The sequence below is a fragment of the Lissotriton vulgaris genome, chromosome 11 (assembly GCF_964263255.1).
Source record: "Lissotriton vulgaris chromosome 11, aLisVul1.2, whole genome shotgun sequence".
Classification (NCBI taxonomy): domain Eukaryota; kingdom Metazoa; phylum Chordata; class Amphibia; order Caudata; family Salamandridae; genus Lissotriton; species Lissotriton vulgaris.
In genome coordinates this window covers 597,430,197-597,454,823 of record NC_141699.1, presented here as the reverse complement: position 1 = coordinate 597,454,823, position 24,627 = coordinate 597,430,197, and the positions used below count along the sequence as shown (strand labels likewise).

At 48.6% G+C, this 24,627-nt stretch overlaps 1 protein-coding gene across 1 annotated transcript in view; it reads right to left on the bottom strand.

Annotated features, from left to right (window-relative positions):
* Nucleotides 1–24,627, bottom strand: part of PIWIL2 (piwi like RNA-mediated gene silencing 2) — a 2,549,426-nt gene that overhangs the window by 738,536 nt on the left and 1,786,263 nt on the right. The window contains exon 19 of the mRNA XM_086944806.1: nucleotides 18,219–18,335. Coding sequence (XP_086800932.1) covers nucleotides 18,219–18,335 — 117 coding nt within the window. The remainder of the gene's footprint in view (nucleotides 1–18,218; nucleotides 18,336–24,627) is intronic.

Here is a 24,627-nt window from a genome sequence, read left to right as displayed (position 1 = left end):
CTCATGATCGTGTTCCTCTCTAATTCGGTTCTGGTGGTACTGTAACATCTGTAACATTTGAGAAGGGGTATTAGCTTGCCATGTACTCTCGACTTTCAGTACTCTATTTTTCACCTGTGGTAAGGAATTCTCTACTAGTTTGGTCACAAAAAGATGTGGGTATGATTCACTACTTGTTTTCAGGCCGCTATTAATAATAAAACATTTCTCGAATCTGGAATAAAAATCACTAGTGTCTTCGTCTTGTTTCTGTTTGCAGGCTGAGATTGCATCCCAGTCTTCCTTTTTAGTAGCTAGTAATCTTGGCAAAACCTGTATTAATAACTCGGGTAATGCTTTGGCTTTTTCCCCCCGAGACCAGTACCTGGAACTCGTGTATTTTCTTCGTTTTCTAACACTGTCCAATCAATCTTTTTCTCTCCCACCTCCCATTCTTTTTCTTTAAGTTTTTCATATATGCCGGCAGGCAACAGTACTTTTAACATTTTAAGGATATCGGGATATGTATACTCCCCCATGAGGAGCATGTCTTTTAATTCACGGTGAAACCCTGCTGGATCTTTATCGTGACAGGGCACTAGTTTTTTCATTTCCAATAATTCCATCTTGGTCAAGGGTGTATATACGAATACTCGCTCAAGCTCACCGTCTGTTTTCCAGACGGGATGAACTTCTCGTAAGGGATTCTGTCTGTCAATGTAAAATGTTTTCCTTACTGGGGGTGGAACAGAAACGAAATGTGGAGTCAGGAAAGTTCTGTATTTGTGTTGTTGTTCTAAAATGGTATTAATTAAATCGGTACCTAGGCCTCTCCATCTACCTAGGAGTAACTCGTCCAATATATTATATAGGGGACCTGGATCAGAATGCTGACTCTCATATAGTGTAATGAGATGCTGGATCATGTACATACCAGCTAATCGCTGTTCGGCTGGGGAAAGATTCAAAAATGTTTGCGCTACTGAATCGTCTTTATATACGCTGTCATTTCCAGCCCATTGTACTGCTGACCGTGCTAGTTCCTGTTCATGCATGGTACTAAGTTCACTGTAACCTATTCGTTGTTTCAGTACTTTATCAGTGGCTTGGAATAAATGCTCAAGAGAACATTGTTCTGGTATGGGAGAAAGAAAACGTTTCTTGTTTTCTAGACGTATGGGTCTGTCAAAAGGTCTTGCTCTACCTACGTACGCTATTCTATCTGGGTCTTCTGCATCATCTATATCGTCGTCCTCTGAGATTTCTTCCTCCCCTTTCTCGGCTTCCCTAACTGCTTTTTCTTTTTCATGTATGGCTAGAATTTCTTTACGGATCTTTCTGTACATGGATTCTATACAATTTTGTTTACTATGTTTACCATCAGCTATATTGTTACTCCAATTTATCAGGACGTCCATCTCTTCTTTGCTTTTACCTGACCGATCTTGTTCCCTTATCAAACAATTTATCAAAAACTGTAAGATCATATTTTGTGTCTCCACCTTATTGTGTGCCATGGGCTCGTGAATGCATTCTGGTCTCTCCCCTGTTCTAATAAAATTATATATGTTATCTAAATGTTCTCTCATATTTGGTAGAATAGTCAAATAGTTTGTGACTCGTCGTAAACGTATTGAGTATAGCATCATCTGGTCTTCGCCTGGTACTGGATCATATCTGCAATCAGTAAGGTACTGTCTAAGGGCTGCGAATGTCGCAACTTTGGGTGTGCGTTGTAATGCTGCTTCTCTAAGTGTTATTCGTTTTACTTGAGGCGGGGTGACAGGGAGACCTCCTACTGCGCCTCCTGAAGCTGAAGCGTGACCATCAACTGGCTGTGCTGTAGCTACTGGTGTCATAGCTGGTAAAGTAGGTGTAGGTAATGTAGGCAGACTCTGGGCTGCAGGTGTAGAAAAAGGATTGCCAGGACCAGTGGCAGGAGAGACGGTAACAGTGGGGGTAGTGAATAGGGGGAGCCGTGACTTGAACAAGAGGTTGAACAAGGGGTTGAACATGATTATTAGCAGGTGGTACGCGTACATTGGTATACTCTGGAGCAACATCATCTAAATAGGAAGAGAGGAAAATGTCCGCTGCGGTCTGTTTATGACGGAGTTTAGTCGGGACCAATGGTGGTGGCAAGTTACGGGGTACTTCCGGGGTCGCCTTGGGCAGGCCCTCGGCGAGAACAGGATACAGACCTGTAATAAGGGCATTTCTTTGTCTGTCTGATTGTTCTATTCTGACTCGTTCTCCCTCTTCTAGTAACTCTCTTTCTTTCGCTTTTTCGGATTCTTCTCTACTTCTCTCTGCTTTCCTGATCTCTTTTTCTGTTCTTCTATGCGCTTCTTTACGCCATAGTTCTATGGCATCCTTCTGGGATTGTCTGGCTTTCTTTTTCCATAACGCTTCTTCTACTCTCATGATGCATTCAGCATCCCATGTCCCTGAGACAGGCCATCTAGACTTTTCTTCCAGATCCTTTGTATAGTCCACCCATAAGTCTAAGTACAGTATGGCATCTAGGCCATGCTTTTGGTACATAAAATGTCCGGGAGTGTCCCTAGGCGGGACGGGAACTGCTTCTTCGAGTATCCCTTTCCTGGTTCCTATCTGACGTAATTTCGAGAACAGTGGCATATTTAAACTGACTTGAACGTGAACACAATAAACACAATAATGAATTGCAAACAGTCATTCATACCACGACATGAAACACATTAAAACATTTTCGAACAGATGGTACCTAGTACATGAAAACACACAATTCTGAAAAACTCGAGATTCTAGAATACTGAAGTACTAAATGCACTGCTAGAACAGTACAGACATACCGGTCCCATAAAGAGACACGTCATACCGTATCCACCTAAGTGAACACGTCTGGACCAGGTCTGTGTACCCAGACCCGTCTTGACCGGGCACAAATTAATGAACCCGTCTAGATGCGTTCCCAACAACGGTACTCACCGGGAAGCAGAAACTGAAGGCCTCGGACACTGGACTGGACTGGACTGCGTCGGGGTGCTACTACGCATGCGCTTCGGAACAGGTGGGCCTCCGGATACCTCGGACCTTGCTCTCTCGGCTTGGGGCTCTGGTCGGGATCCTCCGCATTCCTCACCGCCTCGTCTGGATGCCAGGTCGCAGTCTCCGTCTCCTCCGTGGGCCTGAGGGAGATAGCAGGAAAACCTGCAGGTGTGCACTGGATCCGTCACGGCTGTAGAAGGGGTCAGGGGCCTGCGTTACATCGCCGGCGAGTGGGGAAGGGGAGGGGTCCCTGTTCGGGCGCCAGATTATGTGGTAAATAAAATTACCGGACTATTTTTCTATACATTAAATGACAATAAGGATAGCTCAATCAAAATGAGAGGCAGAGTCCGTGGTATCGGAGTCATACGGGCTTTAATGAAGTGCCTCGAGACACGGGACATCGGGTTCCATCACCACTAAGGTTCAGGAAGGGACATTCAACATTTTATTAACATCACACATTATATATAGTAAAAGCATATAATTGAAATGAATACAGTAGGCGTAACAGGTGAAAAGAGAGAGATAAGAACACATGTGCGTAACAGGAGGCGTGTAAGAAGGCGTACACGTAGGCGTGCACTTGACATGTCAGAGAAACGTCACAAGAAACATCACAAGTGGGTGGATGCTTAGAGAAAGTTTGCAGAATCAGCAGAAACCTTTGGCATATATGCGCGCGCAACTGAGCATGACGTGCCACTGGGGAGAGCTGGGGGCTTTGACTTTAGCACTAGTAGAGGAGACTAATGTCTGGGATGTCAGAACGACCTGCACCTATAGCATATCTGGTATCTTGTGTTTAGAGGATGTAGTGTCTGAAGTAAAAGGTCTCTCGGGCAGAGGCCGTTCATCACTGAATGCTAGTGCGTGCATATGAATCTTCATGTACAAAGTGCGGGGGCCATGGGCCTACCATGGGAACGGGTGCAGTAAATTACTTGCATGGAGACAGGAAGGCAGGGCCCTTTGCTCTGCAGCCGGGAATATGTTTACCTATTTCACTAGACTGGAATGTGTTTTCGCAGAGGCTGAGCAGATAACTGTAGGCAAAATACTGTCTTGGCAGGCAGGCCAGGCTGAGCCGGGCACCGCTCGTCTGGGCAGGATGTAAGGTAGAGGTCAGGGATGCATACCTAAACTGCAGCTTTCAGAGACAGAAGAGACTCGATTAAGAGCCTGGCTCGGCTGAGCCAGAAAACATGGAGAAAACGTGTGCTTTATTCAAAAGTGCACCATGTAAAGACGTTGGCACCATAGGCCTAGAAGCCTAATTATCGTGATTTTCTTGGAGAACTGTATAACTGACATGTTAACGTTGGACGCAAATGCATATGCGTCTTCCTGGCATGCACAGAAAAGGAATTACATGACATACATGGGGCACATGTGTATGGATGGGGTGCAAGTGGGGGACACATTGGCTACCTAAAAATTTCTATTTCCTCAGAGTGAGGGCTTTCCTAACTGACCTAAGTGAGGCCAGTCTCTGTTGCTCCTTTTTGTGGTCTTATCAATACCACAGGACACTCTTATTGTTTGACAGACTTAACCGGGGAATAAGAGTGTTCCATAACTCTCCCTATCTCTCTTTTTGTTGGTATATGCATGTATTTATGTGACACGGAGTGGTATTTGGATGTATGTTCCATTGATTGCAGTGTAATTATGTGGCGTGTAATTATGTGGCACTGAGTGGTATTTGGAGTATATGTGGCATTGAGTGCAGTGTAATTATGTGGCGTGTAATTATGTAGCACTGAGTGGTATTTTGAGTGTATGCTGCATTGAGTGATGTGTAATTATGTGGCGCGAGTGTAATAAAGAGGGAGGGAAAAATAGAAGACGAGTTAGAAACAGAAGAAAGCAAGAGAGAACAGGGAGAGAGAGAGAGAGACTTAGAAGGAAAAGAGTAGGAGTCGGAGAAAGAGAAAAATACTAGAGAATGGGAGAAACACAAGGCAAAGAGAGAGTATAATAGATACAGCAAGAGGCAGAGAACATCTTGTTAGGTCATAAAAGAAAGATTGTAAAAGACAATGAAAAAAGAGTAAAAGAGAGAGAGGGAAAGAGATAGGGGCAGGGAGAGAAAGTAAAAGATATAACTGAAGAGATTAACATCCAAGTATGGTGTCAGTGGTGAGAGACTCGGATTGAAAGAGGACGGAGCAGACCGTCCTTGAAAGAGGAGATATGAAGGGCATCTGTCAGCCCTGAGACCCTTGCTTTGAAGGAAACAAGTTAGACGTCCTCAAAACCCCCCCACAAACACGGGGAGACACAGAGGTTCCCTGTGGAGTAGCTTCAGTGAGGTACTCCCCGGGTTTACTGAGAGGGAAGTTAACCACGAGATTCAAGAGGCTGGACATCCGAGTCAAATGATCTCATGTGGTAAAAATTAGAAAAGCCGGCGGAAGCACGGCAGCCAAGGGAGAGCATATGGCCTTAGTTGCAGACTACGAAACTGCTGAAACGTTGAGTCCAAGCATGGGCTCAACATTGCACAGTGCGAGCTGTATTTAAAACAAGCTCTTGGCATTGAGTGGCGGGGAAGCAGAGGAGCGGCGTTTCCTTGAAGTCGGATAGGTGGGAGGGAACAATCATTTGGGGTGTGAGCGATAACGAAAGTAAGAGGGGGGGCTTTCTTCACTCTTCCTAGTTTCTCATCGCAGCAGTCCTCTTGGAGGACTATGTAACAATAAGTATAGCACATGTTCAATCTTTATATGTCGTATATTTGAACTGAAAACTAATATAAGAAATTTAAACATAAAAATACACACATTTAGGTATTGAAAACGTACTTTTCAATTTTGGGGAAGATATATATATATATATATATATATATATATATATATATATATATATATATATCAAGCACAAGCTTGGTGGGCTGCACAAAGGAGAGTTACTTACAGAGGGCTGCAGAACTTCCAGTAGCTCACAAGCTACTCTATGGAGAAGCATAGGCCAAGGACAAAACAAACAAAAAGGAGTGTTTCAGCATTGCCTGTAAGGAGTCCGAATTCTGGCCACCATATTACGTATCAAATTTGCTCGAGGACAAGGCATAAGCACAAGTTACTACTTGTGTAACGATATATCTGTAAGAGACATTAGTTAGTGATAGATTCCTTACCTTAGAATATCCCCAGGCGTCAGACTGGATCCGGAAAATTTTGCGTAGCAGTACCCTTGCGCGTCGGTAGGCGTCGTCTGCGGCTCCGCGTCCGTCGTCGGCGTCGTGGGCGCCGTGATGACGTCGTCGGAGTATATAGACGCCGCCTCCGCGTGCTGACGTCAGTTCTTAGCCACAGCTTTTCCGCGCCAGAAGCGCAGAGCCATGACAAAAACCGACACTGGTGCCAAGAAACTAGGGCCCTGAAAGGGGATGACCTTAACCCTAGATATCGGTTCGCAGAACGGGGAGGATGGGTGGGTCGGTAAGGAATCTATCACTAACTAATGTCTCTTACAGATATATCGTTACACAAGTAGTAACTTGTGCATCTGAAAGAGACACGTTAGTGATAGATTCCTTACCTTAGAATAGATACCCCAGCAATACCATCCCCGTGGTGGTGGGTCTGCGAACCAATATTCACACCAGAAAGTCCTGGAGAACGGAACGGCCGAAGTAGCCATCTCTCCGGACTTGACTGTCCAGGCAGTAGTGCCTCGCAAACGTGTGCAACGAAGCCCACGTAGCAGCCTGGCAAATGTCCTGCAGGGGCACACCTCGGCCCAAGGCAGTTGTAGTGGCCGTGGCTCGAGTGGAATGAGCCCGCAGCCCAACAGGTGGTTCCTTCTTTGCCAAGGAGTAACACGCCTGGATGCACATGATAATCCATCTAGAAATGGTCCTCTTGTGCACCGCTTTCCCTTTCTTAGCGCCCGCGTACCCAACAAAGAGTTGATCATCCACCCGGAACTGGCGTGTGCGATCCAGATAGAATGAGAGCGCACGTTTTGGGTCCAGACGGTGGAGCCTCTCCTCCTCTCTCGAGGGGTGCGGAGGCGGAAAGAAGGTGGGCAATGTGATGGACTGCCCCATGTGGAAGGCCGTGACCACCTTAGGCAAGAAGGAGGGCCTAGTCCTCAAAACAACCTTGTCCGGATGGACTGAAAGGAAAGGAGGCTTACAAGAGAGAGCCTGGAGCTCACTCACTCTCCTGGCAGAGGTGATGGCTACCAGGAAGGCAGTCTTTAAAGAAAGAAGGCGAAGTGGACAGTTGTGAAGTGGCTCAAAGGGAGCGCACATCAGAAATGTCAGAACCAGGTTCAAGTCCCACTGAGGCATCACGAAGGGAACAGGAGGAAAAGTATGAGTGATGCCCTTCAGGAATCGATTTACGATAGGGGACTTGAACAAAGAGGGTTGGTCAGGCAGCCTCAGAAAGGCCGAAAGAGCCGAAAGATAGCCCTTGACAGTGCCCAGAGCAGAGCCCTGCTGGGCGAGAGAAAGAAGGAAGAGAAGAATCTCAGAGAGAGGGGCATTGAGAGGATCCACAGCCTTTGCTGTGCACCATGCCACAAATCTGTTCCACCTGCAGGCGTATACCGTTTTTGTGGAGGGACGCCTGGCTGCCAGAATGATGTTGCAAACTTCAGGAGGCAAGTCAAATGGCCTCAACTGCCGCCGCTCAATCTCCATGCATGGAGGTGGAGACTGGACAGGTTCGGGTGGAGGACCGTCCCCTGCTGCTGCGACAGAAGGTCCTCCTGAAGAGGCAGACGAACCGGGGGATCGACTGACATACTGAGTAGCTCGGGATACCAGTACCTTCGTGCCCAGTCCGGAGCCACAAGGATGACTTGTGCCCGGTCGCGCTTGATCTTCTTCAGCACTCTGGGCAGAAGAGGTATAGGCGGAAAGGCGTACAACAGACCGCAGCTCCACTCGCGACGAAAAGCGTCTCCGAGCGAGTGCCGCCTTGGAAATTCCAACGCGCAGAACTGATGACATTGCGCGTTCTCTTCGGTGGCGAATAGATCTAACCAAGGCTCTCCCCAACGCAGAAAGAGGCCTTGCGCCACGTCCGAGTGCAGACGCCATTCGTGATCCATCGAGCACCGACGGCTGAGTTCGTCCGCCCTGGCGTTCAGAGAACCTGCCAGGTGTTGAACCACCAGAGTCACGCCCTGATGTTCCAGCCATTGCCAGAGGCGCAGAGCCTCCTGGCAGAGGGTCCACGACCCCACACCGCCCTGTTTGTTGCAGTACCACATGGCGGTGGTGTTGTCCGTGAACACCTGCACTGCACTCCCTCGGACAGACGGGAGGAATGCTTTCAGTGCCAGACGAATCGCCCGCAGCTCCAACAGATTGATATGGAGCCGGGACTCCGCCGGAGACCAGAGTCCTCTGATCTCCGCCTCTCCCAAGTGGCCACCCCAGCCCTGGAGGGACGCGTCCGTCACAACTACGTGCTCCGGTTGGGGAAGGGAGAGGGATCTGCCGTTGACCCAATCGCGGTCCGTGAGCCACCACTGCAGCTGTCTCGCAGTGCCCTCCGAGATCAGGACGTGGTCGGAAAGGTTGCCCCGGTGCTGGGCCCACTGAAACTTCAGGTCCCACTGCAGAGCCCGCATCCGCCACCGTGCGTGATGCACCAGAAGGATGCAGGAGGCCATCAGTCCCAGAAGCCTCAGCGTCAACCTGACCGAAACCCGGGACAACGGCCCGAAGACCGGGATCAGGGCCTGTATATCCCGGACTCGCTGTTCGGGCGGGTAAACCCGAAACTGCGCCGAGTCGAGAACCGCTCCGATGAAAAGGAGCTTCTGAGAGGGGCACAGGTGTGACTTCGGCACATTGATGGAAAATCCCAGCCTGTGCAGGAGATCCGCCGTAGTCTGGAGGTGGTGGACGACTGCCTGGGGCGAGCCCGCCTTCAACAACCAGTCGTCTAGGTAGGGGAAGACTGAAACCCCTAACCTGCGCAGGTGAGCTGCGACCACCGCCATCACCTTCGTGAACACCCGTGGGGCGCTGGTAAGGCCGAAGGGGAGCACGGTAAACTGAAAGTGCTCGAGGCCTACCGTGAACCGCAGGTAACGCCGGTGGGCCGGCAGGACGGGGATGTGGAAATACGCATCCTGCAAGTCCAACGCTACCATCCAGTCTCCTGGGTCTAGGGCAGCCAAGACCTGAGCCAGTGTCAGCATTTTGAACCGCTCCTTCCGGAGGAAGCCGTTGACGTTCCTCAGGTCCAAGATAGGGCGTAGGCCCCCTTTGCCCTTCTTGGGTACCAGAAAGTAGTGGGAGTAGCAACCACGTCCTACTTCTGGCCCAGGAACGCGCTCGATGGCCCCCTTGGCCAAGAGGGCCGAAACTTCCTCCCGCAGGAGCCGCAAGTGATCCCCCGACACGCGGTGGTGTTGCGGTGGCATGGCTGGAGGGGTCGACTCGAAGGGGAGGGAGTAGCCCCTTCGGACGATCTGCAGCACCCACCTGTCCGAAGTGACTGTGCGCCAGTGAGAGTGGTGATGGCGAACCCTGCCTCCCACTGGCGTCACCTGGGCCGGAAAGCACGGACTAGGAGGGTTTAGAGGCGGATGCTGCGGGGGCAGGTGTGGACTGGCTCCGCTTGCCTCCCCTACCGCCTCCACGGCGGTTTCCACGGCCGCCGCCGCGCTGGACGACAGTTTGCGGCGAGTGGCCGGCGGCACGTGTGGGGACGCCCCTTCCGTGGCCACGAAAGGAGCGAAAAGCAGCCACTTGCTGGCGCGGGGCCGAGAGGCCCAAGGACTTGGCCGTAGCCCTGGAGTCCTTAAAGCGCTCGAGCGCGTGGTCTGCCTTGTCGCCAAAGAGGCGACGGCCATCGAACGGCATGTCCATGAGAGTATTCTGGACATCAGCCGAGAAGTTGGCGGACCTAAGCCAGGCGTGGCGTCGAATCGCCACCGTCGTAGCCATCGCTCTGCCCAGCGAGTCAGTGGTGTCCAGTCCGCACCTAATCGAATACTTCGCTGCGTCCCGACCCTCCACAAGGGCTCGGCCGAGTTTGGCCCGTACCTCCAACGGGCACTCTGGCAGCACTTCCGCCACCGTGTCCCATATAGAATGGGTGTAACGGCCCAAGAGGCATGCGGTGTTGGAAGACCGCAGTCCACAACTAAGGGACGAGAAGACTTTTTTGCCAAAGGCCTCGTACCTCTTGGATTCCCGATCAGGGGGTGCTGACGGGAAGGCGGTCTGGGAGTTAGAGGCCTGGATGACCAGACTCTCGGGGGTGGGGTGGGTGGACAGGAAACATGGGTCGCCCGGAGCCGGGCGGTGGCGTCTGGCCACGTTCCTATCTACAGGCGAACCTGTAGCGGGCCTGGACCAAGTGCCCAACAGAACGTCCGACAAGGCCTCATTAAACGGCAGCATTGGCTCCATGGAGCTTGACTGCGGCTTAAGGACCTCAGTGAGGAGATTAGTCCTCACGGCCGCGACGGGGAGCTCGAGGTCCAAGGCCTGAGCAGCCCTCATCAACACCACACTATATGTAGCGCCCTCCTCCGAAGCCACGGAAGGAGGAGAGACGAATCCAGTGTCTGGAGAGGTGTCCAGGCCACTGGCCTCCCCAAGGTCTCCTGTCCAGTCCATGTTAGACTGACATTCCCTTGCCAGAGGGTCCTCAGACCCCTCCCAATCCTCCACTTCCCCCATCTCCTGAGACTCAGGGTCGTAAGTGAATGAGGATGGGTCACAGGGATGGAAATCCCCGACCGGCGTCGAGATCGGCGCCGACAGGCCCCGTCCCGACGCCGGAACCCATACAGAAGAGGAATTGGGGACGGCGTCGGCCGGGACCGACGCCGGCGGGGACACCACACGGACCGACCCCGGGGGGGTCGTAAGGTCCACCGGGGACGCTCCATCGCCCGACGAAGGCCGAACGGCGCCCTGCGGCGTCGGACCCGAAGGCACCGACGACGCCGGGACCGTCGAACCCTGCGGCGCCGAGCCCGAGGGCAGCGGCGGCGTCGGGATCGCAGAGCCCTGTGGCGCCGGCGTCGGAGACGTCGGCGGCGTCGAGGCCGAAGCACCCGACGGCGTCGGGGTTGAACCCGACCCACTAGGGCCCCCAGACGGGTTCACTGGGCCCGAAGGCGCCGTGGAACCCGTCGGGGAAGAAAGGGACCTCATGGCCATGAGGAAACGCTCTATCTCCCCCGGCGTCGCGTTCAGCCCAGGGACCGGGGGGTATGGAGCCGAACGCGGCGCCCGCGACTCCTGAGGAGCCGCGTGGGCGGTGTCACCCGAACCCCCGGCCGCATCGCGCGAGCGTCGGGGGGAGTCGGAAGAGCGATGACGTCTCTTCGACTTCTTATGCTTCTTACCTGACGACTTGGACCCGGAGGAGTGGCGCCGACTCCCGGAGCTGTGACGGCTCCGCCCCCGTGACCTGTCCCTCGACCTCCCGTGGGACCGGGACCGGGACCTCACTCGGCGCGGGGCCGACTGGCGGATCTCGAGTCGCCTGCGGGACCGCTCCCGCCTGGCCTTCCTCGAGAGGGCCCGACAGTCGGAGCAGGCCTCGTCGTCATGGTCGACGCCCAAACACGTCAGGCACAGTCGGTGCGGGTCCGTAACCGACATGAGTCGCTCGCAACCGCCGCAGTGCTTGAAGCCGGGCATCCCTAACGGCACCGTCGGAGTCGTGAAGACTTCGAAAGAGATCAAAAAGATCCAAAAAGTTAGTCAAAAAATGACCAGGGAACTGCTTTTTCCAGATCTGCGCTGGCTGGCGCGGAAAAAAGAAGAACTGACGTCAGCACGCGGAGGCGGCGTCTATATACTCCGACGACGTCATCACGGCGCCCACGACGCCGACGACGGACGCGGAGCCGCAGACGACGCCTACCGACGCGCAAGGGTACTGCTACGCAAAATTTTCCGGATCCAGTCTGACGCCTGGGGATATTCTAAGGTAAGGAATCTATCACTAACGTGTCTCTTTCAGATATTGATTTTGTGGAGGAGAGTCTGCCGGCAAGGATATCTACCACTTCAGTAAGTACAGTAAAAACAGACAAGCCACTGAAGAAATTTGGGCGCAGAACCATGCACTACTGTTGATATAGGAGGCTTTTCCAAAGTGGTAGGCTGATCGTTAGATAGATGCTTATGCTTCGCTATTCCTGGTACCACACTCTTGAATCTGGTCAGTACTGATCATCTTCAGACCACGAGGTAGGAGAGGGAATGTATGCAGGAGTCTTTTGTTCCATTCCAGCCAGAATGAATCTCATAATGTGCTTTTGCGGAAACTCCAATATGCCAAATTGCTTATACTACACATTCTCGAAGGTGGTGAAAAGCTATAGCCATGGCTCTCACCCAGAGGGAAGATGTTCTACACCTCCTCTAAATGTAGATGGCCTCGAGATCAGACAGACGACGTATGCTCAGTCCATCCATTCTGACATTCAGAGAACGTGTCAGGTAGATGGTAAGAAGTAACATGTCCTGGCGCTCTAACCACTGCTAGAGATGCAAGATCTCTTCACGCAGGACCACAGACCGCCCTGCATGTTGCTGCTGATAACCTATATCAGCCTCACCTTGATGGAGGGGAGGAAGGCCTTCAGGGCCAGATGAATGGTCTGTGGCTACAGAAGGTTGATGTGGAGCCAGCCCTCCACTGGAGACCAGATACTGACGACCTTCCGCTCCCTGGATCCCCACCCCTTCAAAAAAAAACACAATCACCTCTGAGTTCAGAAGGAAAGATTGGTCTTCCACAGGACAGAGGGACTGGGTTGTCTCCACGAAACCAGGAAAGTGTCTGAAAGGTGGCCACGGGGATTTTAAGTTTTCACTGCAGGGCTTGCATGCACCACTTAGATCATTGAGAAGGAGGATGCAGGAGCATAAAAGGCCAAGAAGCTTCACAGCCACCCTCACCAGGATTCAGGAACGAGTCTGAAACATCAGAATCACTGCCCAAATGCTACAAACTTGTTGCTGTTAAAGAAAGTCCTTGAACTTCACTGTGTGCAGAATCGTCCAGATGAATTGATGTCTCTGTGATAGAATGAGGTGGTACTCACTCTTTTATGATAAACCCTAATGACGTTAGGAGTTCTGCTGTCATTCTGAGGTGGCTTGCGATGGACTGTGGCAAGCCTTCCTTCAGTAGTCACTCATTGAGGATACATCAACTTTAGACCTCCAAAGATAGGAAGCAATCACTGCCATGACTTTTGTGAATACCGGAGGGGTGCTAATGAAGCAGAACATGCAAACTAGAATTGCTTCTGGCAAACCATGAATCACAAGTAGAGCTTGTGGGACTATAGGAAGGGTATATGAAAAAAGCTGTTTTCTAATTTCAAGGATGCCATCCAGTTTCAGGGGTCTACAACAGAAAGGAACTGAGCCAATGTGAGCATTTGCAATTTGTCCTTCCACAGGAAAGCCGTCAGAGGTAGGGATCCAAGACATCCCTTTGGCCCCTGTCCTTCATGCCGAGGAAGTTGCAGGAATAACAACCCTCACTTTTCTGAGAGTCCAGCACCCTTTCTATGGCATCCTTGGAGAGTAACAGTTGAACCTCCAGTAGAAGGATGGCCAGATGCTCTTCCAAAATGTGTTCTGGTGTTGGAGGGATATTAGGCTAAGAAGAGAGCAAAGGTATGGCATAGCCTCTTTGAACAACTGGCAAAACCCATGTGTCAAACGCGATAGATCACCTAATCAGGAGGACAAGTTGGATCCAACTCAACTCAATTTTAATGATTTAGTCCACACCTGGAGACAATTTGTTAGTCTAACATACACGAAGTAAAACAAATTATTGTGCAAATATAGAAAAGTGCAATATTGCAAAAAAAATACGAAGCTAACCTTCTAAATATTTTAAAAAAATTGTAAATACACAGTAACACAATCTTTCATTTGTGGGAGATAGAACCAAAGATAGAATGTCACTACCTTTGGACACATTACAACTTGAAAACAAGGCTCTAAATAGTGTAAATGATACTGTCCAAGACAGGGGCATGTAAAAGGAATAGGATTCAAATCGTAAATTCCATTTTTACAAAGTGGACATCCAGGTTGATCACTGGGGAGCACTCAAAACTACTACTACCGCCATAACTGGTGATCTATCTGCTCTAAGTAAAAACATAGTCCTTTTAATGCGATGCTGAGAGTCCATCGGTAAGTATGCTTGCTTCTTCCACCTGTATGGCTGTAGTCAGTATGATGTTACAATTTTTCAAAGTAGTGGAATGTAATTTAGCCAATTAAAAATAGTGGAAATTAATCTTTCTAGTGCAAGCTTCAAGTGGATATATTTCCAAGTATTTTAAATAATTAAGTCGAATTTCCAAAGTGGATAGTGCTTCAATCAAATTATCTTAAAAAAACACTTGAACTGTTAATATCCGCAAAATCCTTTAATCTTAAAGAATCTGCTTTAGAATGCTAAATATTAAGCCCCCATCGAACTACAGCAGCACAAAAAAAGACAAGTACTTGAGATGCTAAGATCTGATAGAGACTACTAGACGCAGATTCCTTAACGTAGAATTATCCCCAGATGTGAGACTGGATCCGTAATTTTTTTTGGCCCAGCATCCCTGCGCGCCGGGGAGATGGCATCTCGTGAACCCGCCCATGCGCTGTCCACGTACGTGACGTCAGCAAAGTCACATAAGTCCCACCCCAGAAGGCCTATGTCAGTTTTTTTCTTTTCTGATTGCAACGCAGATCTTGTTCGTGCTCCGGGCTACGGCCACCTCATGCTTGTGGGACTCGGCGGAGTCCCTTGGATCTGCAGCTTCTCAGGAGGGTGCTGGTGTTGATTTGCGGTACTATGCGTTAGATGGCCGGGAGCTGGCGGCCTTTATTCTTCGCTCCGCTCTGTACATCTCGGAGGTACTTGGTTGTACCATGGCTTCTTCGGTTGCCCTTCCCCCCATGCTTGGCTTCGGGACAGTGTGTTCCCGGAAAATGTTCGTGTCCTCTTGTTGGGAATATGGTTCTGTTGGCTGCGGGCCTGCCCTTCTTGCATGTGTGTTTTTGCTTTGGATTATCTACACCAGGTTGGCCCTGAGATTAGGCTTCCTGTTTTTTCTCTTTGGCTGCTTGACAAGCCTTCTGCGGGGTTTTTTTCCCGCGGATCTTTCTGTTGTCCTCTGCTGCGGAAGTTTCTTCCTAAGAGGGTTCTATGTCTAGGGACTTAACATACCCTATGTGGGGTATTGGTAGCTGCTATATAGTTTGTTCTGTGCATGGGAGTTGTGGTTGCCTTCAGTCCTCTGCTCTCTATATCGTTAAAGTACGTTGCAGTTGCAATTCCCTTATTGTTGGTTTGGCATGCCTTTCTTGGCGCCCCGAGGTGTCCTTCTCCGGGGTCGCTGTGCTATTCGCATGGTCTGTACTGCTGTCTGCGGCCTGGCGTAGTGGCTCTGGTTCTACTACTTTTTGAGTCGTATGTGCGGACCCATCCCTGAGCTGGGTCTGGGCCCTTTTTCACCTTCCTTCTCTCTGTCCTGGGGGATGAGATGGATTTTGTGTTCCTCCCTCTTTAAGGCGCTGCCCGCCTAGTCTTCCTTGGTGCCCCGGGCTACTCTTCTGCGTCCTCCTGCTTTATTGCTGTCAACGCCGTTCTGTGTGGTCTATTGCCTTCTGGCTGTGGTGGGCTCAGCCGCCCTCTTCGAGGGGTGTGTTCCAAGCGGGGTGTGTTTGCCTTCTTTTTCCCTCGTCTCCTTGGGGTCTCTGGGTTGATCTTCTTCCTCTTCCTTGCCTTGGTCTTGGATGGAGGTTCTGCTGTCTTGTATTGGCATGGGATGCTCAGGCCTCTTCTTGCCTTGCCCTTGTTTTCTCTGCTGGTGTACGGCTTGTGGGGGTTCCCCTTGCCTGGGGGGACAGGGCTCCTCGCCCTGTCCGATGAGACTAGTCCCCTTTGGGACCCTCTGTTAAGTCCAGGCTGGTGGGGTCCTCTCTCAGACCCTCCTTCCCAGTGGGTATGGCTAGGGTATCTATTCTACATTAAGGAATCTGCGGCCAGTAGTCTCTATCAGATGTACGAGTTACTTACCTTCGGTAACAATGTATCTGGTAGAGACGATTCTAGCCGCAGATTCCTTCACGGCCCACCCTTCCTCCCAGTTCTGCGAGGACCTTTGGTTTGGTCTAATGGACACGCCTCCCAGTAAGTGGCTATGTCTTCTGTGAGTGCATTCTTTTGTTTTTTGATGGGATGATTTGTCTGGTTTCTTGTTCCTTTCCTCCTCTTTGACAATTTGAAGGATGAGTTTATGGGTACTCCTGTGCCCTTCTGCTCTGGTTGCTCCTGACTTGGGGCTTGCCTTCAATCTCTTCCCTCCCCTCCCTCTCTCCTTTTGTTACTGAGGGTTCTGGCCCCTCTGCTATCCTCTGGGTTGGGGTCATCTGGCTTTGCCCTTTGTGGGTCGTCACACTCTGTGATGGGGTTGCCTTGTAGGTTTGTTGTTGTTCCTTGTTCGTCTTGGACTTGTTCCCCTTTGTTGCTCTTGGTTGGAGTTGTAGTCCTGCTACATTTTGTCATGGCATTTTACATGTGTTCCTTGTCTCCAGGGCGGCACAGGGACGAGCTCTGTTCTTTCTTCTTTTCCCTGCCTTTCGGTACTGCAGTATTGACACTCTTCCTTATGGTGTTGTTTGTCACCATTCCGTTTTCTAATTTTTCTGCTCCTTCGCACACTGTTCCCATACTCCCACAGTTGTGTCTGATGGCTCTGTGTTGTGGTGCGGAAAAGTTCTCCGAAGAAAACTGACGTAGGCGTGCCAGGGTGGGACTTATGTGAACTCGCTGATGTCACATACGCGGACAACACCTGGGCGGAGTTGCGTGATGCCATTCCCCCGATACGCAGGGATGCTGCGGCAAAAAAAATTCTGGATCCTGAGGATAATTCTACGTTAAGGAATCTGCTGCTAGAATCGTCTCTACCAGATACATCGTTACCGAAGGTAAGTAACTCGTACTTCTAAACGCAAAGCTTGAACTAGTATATTGGATGCAACATTAAAACGTAAAGGACACATTTTTCCTTCTATTTTCTGTTCTAAGGGCCAATATTTGTAAGGATCACATTCTATGCTGTAGGACAGAGATGGTGGATGTGTGGCCATATCAATTTTATCATATGTTTGAGTTGACTTTTACCATTAGATTAATATAATGTATTGATGGCTCCACTATGTGCAAAGGCTTTCTAGCCATTATATAATTTAGTTTCTAGATTCTAGATCATGTGAGAACATTCTGCCAAACTAAGGATACATTTTATCATTAGTCATAAAGAGTACTCCTGATTTCCAACAAAACACTAGTGAAAGCTGGACCCTGCCACCCATGGTTGGGAATGTGTGGCAGAGGTAAAAAAAAAATGTTTTTGTCATAGGGGAAGCGGAATTGTAGGTCTGATACCTCTGCTAGCCTGCATTCTGTCTTCCAGTTCTGTGTCTGGGACCCCAAAAGGGCTGGGCTGTCTGAGGCATTATTGCTGGGGAGTCGGCCAGCTCTCTTAAATAGCCCCTAAATTTCCTGAACTGGTGCGAAGAAGTCTCTGTAACTCGATTTTCCTTAAAGGGTTCGAAAGTGCAGTCTGCCTTCCCTGCAAGTTTGAAAGAACCAATAAATGGCATATCCATTAGAGAATATGGTTTCGACCCACCCACTTGCCATCAGACTATATGTGAAGGTATCATTAAATGGGCAAAAGGAATCAGATGTTGCTGGTCAAGGCTGCAGAATTTCTCTCGAAACATTTATTTTAGTCTCAAAGGAAGGCAGTTATAAATCTAGCATCTCTGCTGTCTCCGAACCACCACAGCCAATGAGGCACTTTCTTCCATTGATGAGCTATGTGACAAATGAAGCTCTATCTCAAGGGAGGTAACAAGCCCAATGACATTCTGTAAATGAAAGTAAAGGCATCATAATTTAAACAAGAGGGGAGCATTACTCTGGTAATATGATAGACCATGTAATCAAAATGTGAAATACAATGCAGATTACCAACCCCAAACTGGAGCACTCAGGTCAAATCAAATAACAGCATCTTGAGATTCAGACTCAACACAAACAGTTATAGCACAAAGCAAAAGGCAATACTTGCATCCTTTCTCTAGATACATTACACATGAAAGCCACAGTGGTCTAAATTCCGTGTTTAACTTACTATACCCTCTGTGAAGCAACCTTTCGACTTACCAGAGGAATGTCCACCCCCCAGAGCTCACCCCCCAGCTTGCAGTTTATCTGCAAGAGGATCTTCTGGGCAATACTTCTCAGTTTGTTGGGTTGTGAAATGGTCCTAGCATTAATTACCTGGAAAAATATTAAAGTTGACATCATGTAAAAAGATAATAAACTTCCAGAAACACAAAATAATCATTAAATTGAGACAGCTGTGTAGCAACAGAGTACAACTGAATTCCCGAGCAGCTAAACCCAATCTGATGTATCTATTCTTTACAATGACACTCAGGTGTGACACAAGTGTAGAAGCAGATTTTAACTGCAGCAAGATAACACATTCATAGTACAATTCAACATATTTGCTACTGTACAGATGTAAAAATACTTGATGTAAAATCAACAATTAACGAAGAACATCTTGATACAATCTAATATACATCCCCTCTTTCATGCAGTTAGCCAAACCTGGGCATCAGTCTCTTCCTCTTTGCAGCTCCAAAGTCTCCTCCCTAGTGGCTTTAACCGCCTCTTGTGGAACAGTGCATCAGTTTGCGGTGGTAAGTCAATGACTGATTGTGATCCAAAGACATCTTAGCGCAGATTCCCTACCTTAGAATTATCCCTTAGATGTCTGCCTGAATCCGGAATATTTTCATGAGCAGTACCCCTGCGGACCAGTAGGTAGCATTGATACGCTCCGCGTGGTGTTGTCCATGCTGGAAGCTATGTGCGCTGTGCCTATATAGGTGCCACCACAGTGCGCAAGTTCTCTTCTCCCCTCAGTCACTTTTTGAGTAAACTTTTTTTGGCCTTTTATCGAAGTGTTTTTGAGACCTTTTACTGGTGTGGCAGGGATGTCATCTCAGAAGTCTTGCTTCAAGCCATGCTACACCCGCTCCTGCCAGATGTCGAAACAAACACGCATCCTGTATGCCTTTGGTGCCTCGAGGGCAACCACGATTTGAAGGCCTGCTCTGATTACCGAGTCATGAACACAAAGGCCTTGAGGGAGCTATCACCCAAGCACCAGGTGGCTCGATATGCAATGCCGCTGACAATCTTGATCCCGGTCAAGACAAAGGTCCCGGGATCAGTCGTGGTGTTCAAAATCTTTGTCGCACTAAGTTTCATCATAAGAAAAAGAGAAAGAGAAAGAATTCTAAGAAGTCTTTGACTTCTCATCTGTCAGCCAACAAGATGAGGGAGCATCAAAATTCGAGGCCTGGCCCCGCAGTTGAACCAGCACCTGGGTTGGCTCCGTGCTTCTCAGAGTTTATTGGGATTCAGTGTGACCCTCTCTCAACTTCACAAGCTTTATCGAGCCGTGAGCCTCAAATTTGAATGGCCTGGTACTGCTGGCATGCCTTTGGGCCCCATGGGTTTGGGAGGGGCCCCTACTGGAGCCACGCTGACCACTCCGGCCACAGCATCAGTTGAGGTCTTTGGATCAACAGATTGATCTGGACCGTTATCATTTGTGCCACCTACGCCATCTCCGAATACTAAGAGGGGCTCTGGCAACTGCAGGAGCAGTGACAGTCCTAAGGGTAATAACCTCAGGATACCTGGTGGCATGTTCCACTACAAACGGTATAAACCTATTGCCTGAAGCCGTTTGAGGGTCCAGGGGTCCAAAAATGTCAACCCCTACCCTTCCAAAGGGGACCCAACCACTGGTAGCGTAATTAAGGGGGTTTGGTTTGTCACATGTCTTGGCACCGGCTTAACAGGTAACACAGGAGATACAGAACTCATTTACTTTCTGGGACAGGTTTGGCCAGCCGAAGTGGGCAACTGTCCTGACATGGTTTTTGGCTCTATTTCGGAGTGATGAAGACTTTAAGCTTGCTCACACCTATAGTCTGTATTCTTACCTTGTGTTGGCCCTTTTAAGCTCTTTTTCCAGACCTAGAAGAGGATAGCTGCTTTATATGATGATAGATCCCTTATTCTTGACTCTAATCCATCTATTGCCTATTGGCTTTGACATAATTATGTGTCCTTTCATTATCCTGCCTATAGTAGAGGGTGGATCCTGTGGTCCTGACTTTATATTACATATTGGTATGGTTTGTGTAGGTACTCTGACAGAGCTAAGGGTTATTTCATCCTTCTCAGGCCTACAAGGCCCAGAACTAGAGAGACTCCATTTTGCTTTCTATCCCTGCATAGCTGAGATGCTTGAAGGGTAAAGGTAATGTTTATAGTTAAAGCTGTTGTTCACTTGGAGAGAACCGGTCTGGGCCAGCCCTTATCGGTAGGCTGTATTATTCTCTGTGTGGAAGACACTACAAAAGGCACGCCGGCTGGGTGTGTGTCCTTGACGCGGAGTGGTGCAGAGATCTGATGGGCGGCGGGCTGATGGCTGGAACTTTCCATGAGGAAACAGCATTCCATATTAGTGAAGTGCAGAGGCGGAGTCAGTTAGTTGAGCTGGAGTTGCAGAAAGAGCTTGAGCTGGAAAGAGTTCGAGCTGGAAAGAGTTCGAGCTGGAAAGAGTTTGAGCTGGAAGCAGTTGAGTTGGATTGAAGCAAAGGAGAGGAGTGGAGTTGCAGGAGGAGAAGAGACAGAAGATGCTTGGAACAGAGAGAAGACAGACAGTCAGTGAGCTGGAACTTGAGGAAGCAGTCAGAAGCAGTTACTTATCAGGAGGAGTTGTGAATAGCTGGAGTCTGAAGTAATGCCTTTTTGAAGAGTCTGAAGTTATATTATGGATTAATCTGTGGGAGCAGCTGGAGTGAATTGGACATTGGCATGGAGACAATCAGATAGAGTGAAGAAGCTAGTGGAGCGAACGATTATCAGAGTGGCAGAAACCATTAGACTGAAGTTGGAAGGTGGAGAGAGTTCGTGGGGGAGAGGAGTCCAGTGCAGAGTGATCAGCGCAGATGTGTGTCCAAGAGTGCAGGAGAGGATCTAAGACGAGCTAAGGCACAGACGAGAGAGGAGCCCAGATGACAGCTAGAGCAAGACCCCAAACCCCTCAGGTGATATCCTTCTGTATTTCCAAACATTAACCATGTCCTTATATTGTATGTCTAATCCTTTTCTTTCAGCGGTGTGTTATAGTTCCTGTTAGTTACAGAGACCCCGCAGATAACATTGTCCCTGTTATATGTCTAATCCCTTTTCTTTCAGCGGTGTGTTACAGTTCCTGTTAGTTACAGAGACCCCGCAGATCTGTGTATGTGTTTATTCCCATTTTATTGTTATTGTAATAAAGATACCCCAGTTCTTAGTGAACCAGTGTACATGTGTTGTTCTTATGATAGAGAGTGTTTAAATCAGGGAATAACTCTTGCATACAGTGTGTGTCTCTTGTTCTTAAAGCACAGGTAACCTTTCCTTCTAGTCAGGTGTTACAGCCAGAACAGATGCTGCCCCTGATCCGGTAAGTAGCCACTGAATAATTAGGGAGAGAGAGGGGCCCTTGGGCTAAAAGAACATTCAGACACTAAGCAATTCGGCCATCCCATAATATTATTGTAGTAGCGAACCTTTAGTGAATAGCGAGAGAAACTTCCCAACATAGAGAGAGAGAGAGCTGAAGGTATTCATAGGAAAGTGATCGTCGTTGGTAAGGGCGTTAAAGAGAGCATCAGGTGGAAGCCTGATGTGTAGGTCCGCCGGATTGTGGACCGGGCTGTGAGTTAGAGAACACTGGGGAGGACACCAGTGCTTAGGTCCGCCGGATTGTGGACCGGGCTGTGAGGAAGAGAGCACCAGGGCTGCAGACCGGTGTGTAGGCACGCAGGATTGCAGAGGTGCCGAGCGAGCACTGATGGTGATCAGTGTGTAATGGTAAATAATCAGAACTGCCCCAGGGTAGATTAGTCTGGACCCATGTGGTCGCGAGACTATGAGGTATGAGTGTGGTGTAGGGCATGGACGTCCTTAGTAATCAGTGTGTATTCCTAGTAATCCCTATAGATTTAGTGGTGTTTCTAATGATATGAGCTTGTATATTGCGAGTTCCCCATCCTCAGGTAGGTACCCAGGTGCCTGGATAGATGGGTCCTGAGGAGGGAGGTGGTTACGTTCCGGCTGGGTTGGAGGGGCTCTGAGGAGCTGATCCTATCTGGTTCGAGAACCCGGTCGTTACATCTGGCGTAGTCGACAGCTTCGCACAAGATGCGTGGGAGGGAGCCCTGGACATGTATTTGGATAGTTTCCCATAAGTTGTGGGGGAGTGCCCTAATCGCCAGTTACATCTGGCGTAGTCGACAGCTTCGCACATGTTGCGCAGAGGAGGGAGCCCTTGGCATGTATTTGGATAGTTTCCCATAAGTTGTGGGGGAGTGCCCTAATCGCCAGTTACATCTGGCGTAGTCGACAGCTTCGCACATGTTGCGCAGAGGAGGGTGCCCTGGTCATGTATTTGAACTTGAAACCCTTTAAATTTGACATCTGGGAACAGTCTGTGACTCGCATGGTGAGGTGTAGTGCTTGACCTATGGGCTTGAGCAGTTGAAGTGTAAGGAGATTGCAGTACATCATGGCATTTGACTTATGCAGGGTGGAAGAAATGCTTTTCATCTTGGTGTTTGAACTGTCAGGCTTGAAGGGTGACATTACATGAGGGAGCCAATTCCATCTTGGTGATGATGCAGTTGTACATATGTGTGTGAAAAATGCTTTTAAATTGCCCATTGAATTGCTTGCTGCATTTGCTTATGCTGTGCAATGTGAAATGTGTTCAATGTAATATGACTTGTGGAGTTCCTTGTAAATAGCGCCATGTAAATATGGCTTGTGAGGAGCATGTTCTCATTTTGACTTGCTGTGTTCCTTGTGAATTGTGCCTTGTATATATGCCTTGTGAAGAGCATGTCATTTTTTGGACTTGTTGACTTTCTTGTAAATATGGCTTGTGAATAGCGCCATGTGGATATGGCTTGTACAGTGCATGTTATCATTGCGTTAGGCAGGAGAGAGCTGGATCTCTTTCAAATGCTTGGAGAAAATGTTTTGTAGATGTGCGCGCGTGTTATTTGAAAACGTGGAGAGATAAGTTCTTGAATTTCCCATGTACTGCAGACATTGGGGAATGATAGTGTTTGAGCTGCCAAAGGGTTAATATCTTAGATTGAGACGGCAGTATTTATTTTAACATGCTGTTTCACATGCATGGTTACGTGAGCTGACACTAGAAGTCAGTGATTGTTTAGATGGATGGTGGTTTGGTTTGACTTTTTCATTGGTTGCTGGGTCCGCCTATGTGCTTTGTCAGCTTGCTGGCAGAATGGTAACGTCTTGCATGGAGAACAGAAAGCAGTGTTCATTTAACATTCTATTTGACATGCGTCCACGAATTTGTGTGGGTTTGTCTTGGAACACATGATTTAATGTGTCTGACTCGGAGGTCGGAAAGTTGTAAATCAACCAGTCGGATTGAGATAAGAGTTTGCACGGAGGGTGCTTTAATTAGTGCTTTAACGGTTGTGAAGAGAAGAAAATATAAAACAGACCCATCATGGAATGTGCTTTTAATTAGTGAAATGCAACCGTGTGCTTTTAAAATAAATGTGTTTTAGAAAATATACATTATTATTTTTCCAATGCAAGCTGCCCTTTAGAATAGCGTGTGAAAGTTAACCCACTCAGTTAGAAAAAATGGCTATTTGAAAAATAAATGATGAATCTGGCCCTTTTAATAGGTAGAATAGAAAAGCTTGCACACTAAATTATGAATTCTTGGTTATGCAATGCAAAATTACATGTTGCCCCTTGTTTAATTTGATGGTGTTTCACATGTTATTTTCAAAAAGAAAAATGTAATGTGTTTGCATGCAATGTTGTTCTAATTATTTTTTCCCTTGCAGCTAGTAGCAATAGTTTATGATAGATTTATTTTAAAATGCTAACATGTGACTTAGTTACAAAAAATATGTCTTTAATAATTAGCTTTTTACCACGTTTAACTCTGCTTCAGTTAGTCAGAAAATAATGGTCAGTGCTTCTGGCCTGGTAAAGGCTGGCATCTGTTTTGACCTTGACTGATATGAGCCCTGCATCTGTTCGCGCTCAGAATTTTGAAAAGGTGGAGGCCATGGGTAACTTCTGAGAGCAGAGAGAGCCAGTTTGTTATTTTTGGCTATGTTACAATTTCTTTCCGCGGAGAAATGTTTATGTAAGGGGGGGTCAAGTCGCTCTTCCTTGCTGTCGGTGCAGACAGCTTCATTGACTTCAGATAAGGGATCCTTGCACATGCAGAATAATTGGCAGACGCTTGGCCCTTGGAGTTAGATAAATACAGTAGGCCCAGTGAGCTTCTCTGACTAGAGATTAGAGATGCTTAAATAGAATGGTTGGCAGTAGCTTTGCTCCTGCAATGAGATCAGCATTTGGCAGTGATTCAAACATACATCACAGTGTAGCCCGGTTCTTGCTTATTATGATTGGAGCGGATTCAAAACTCTGA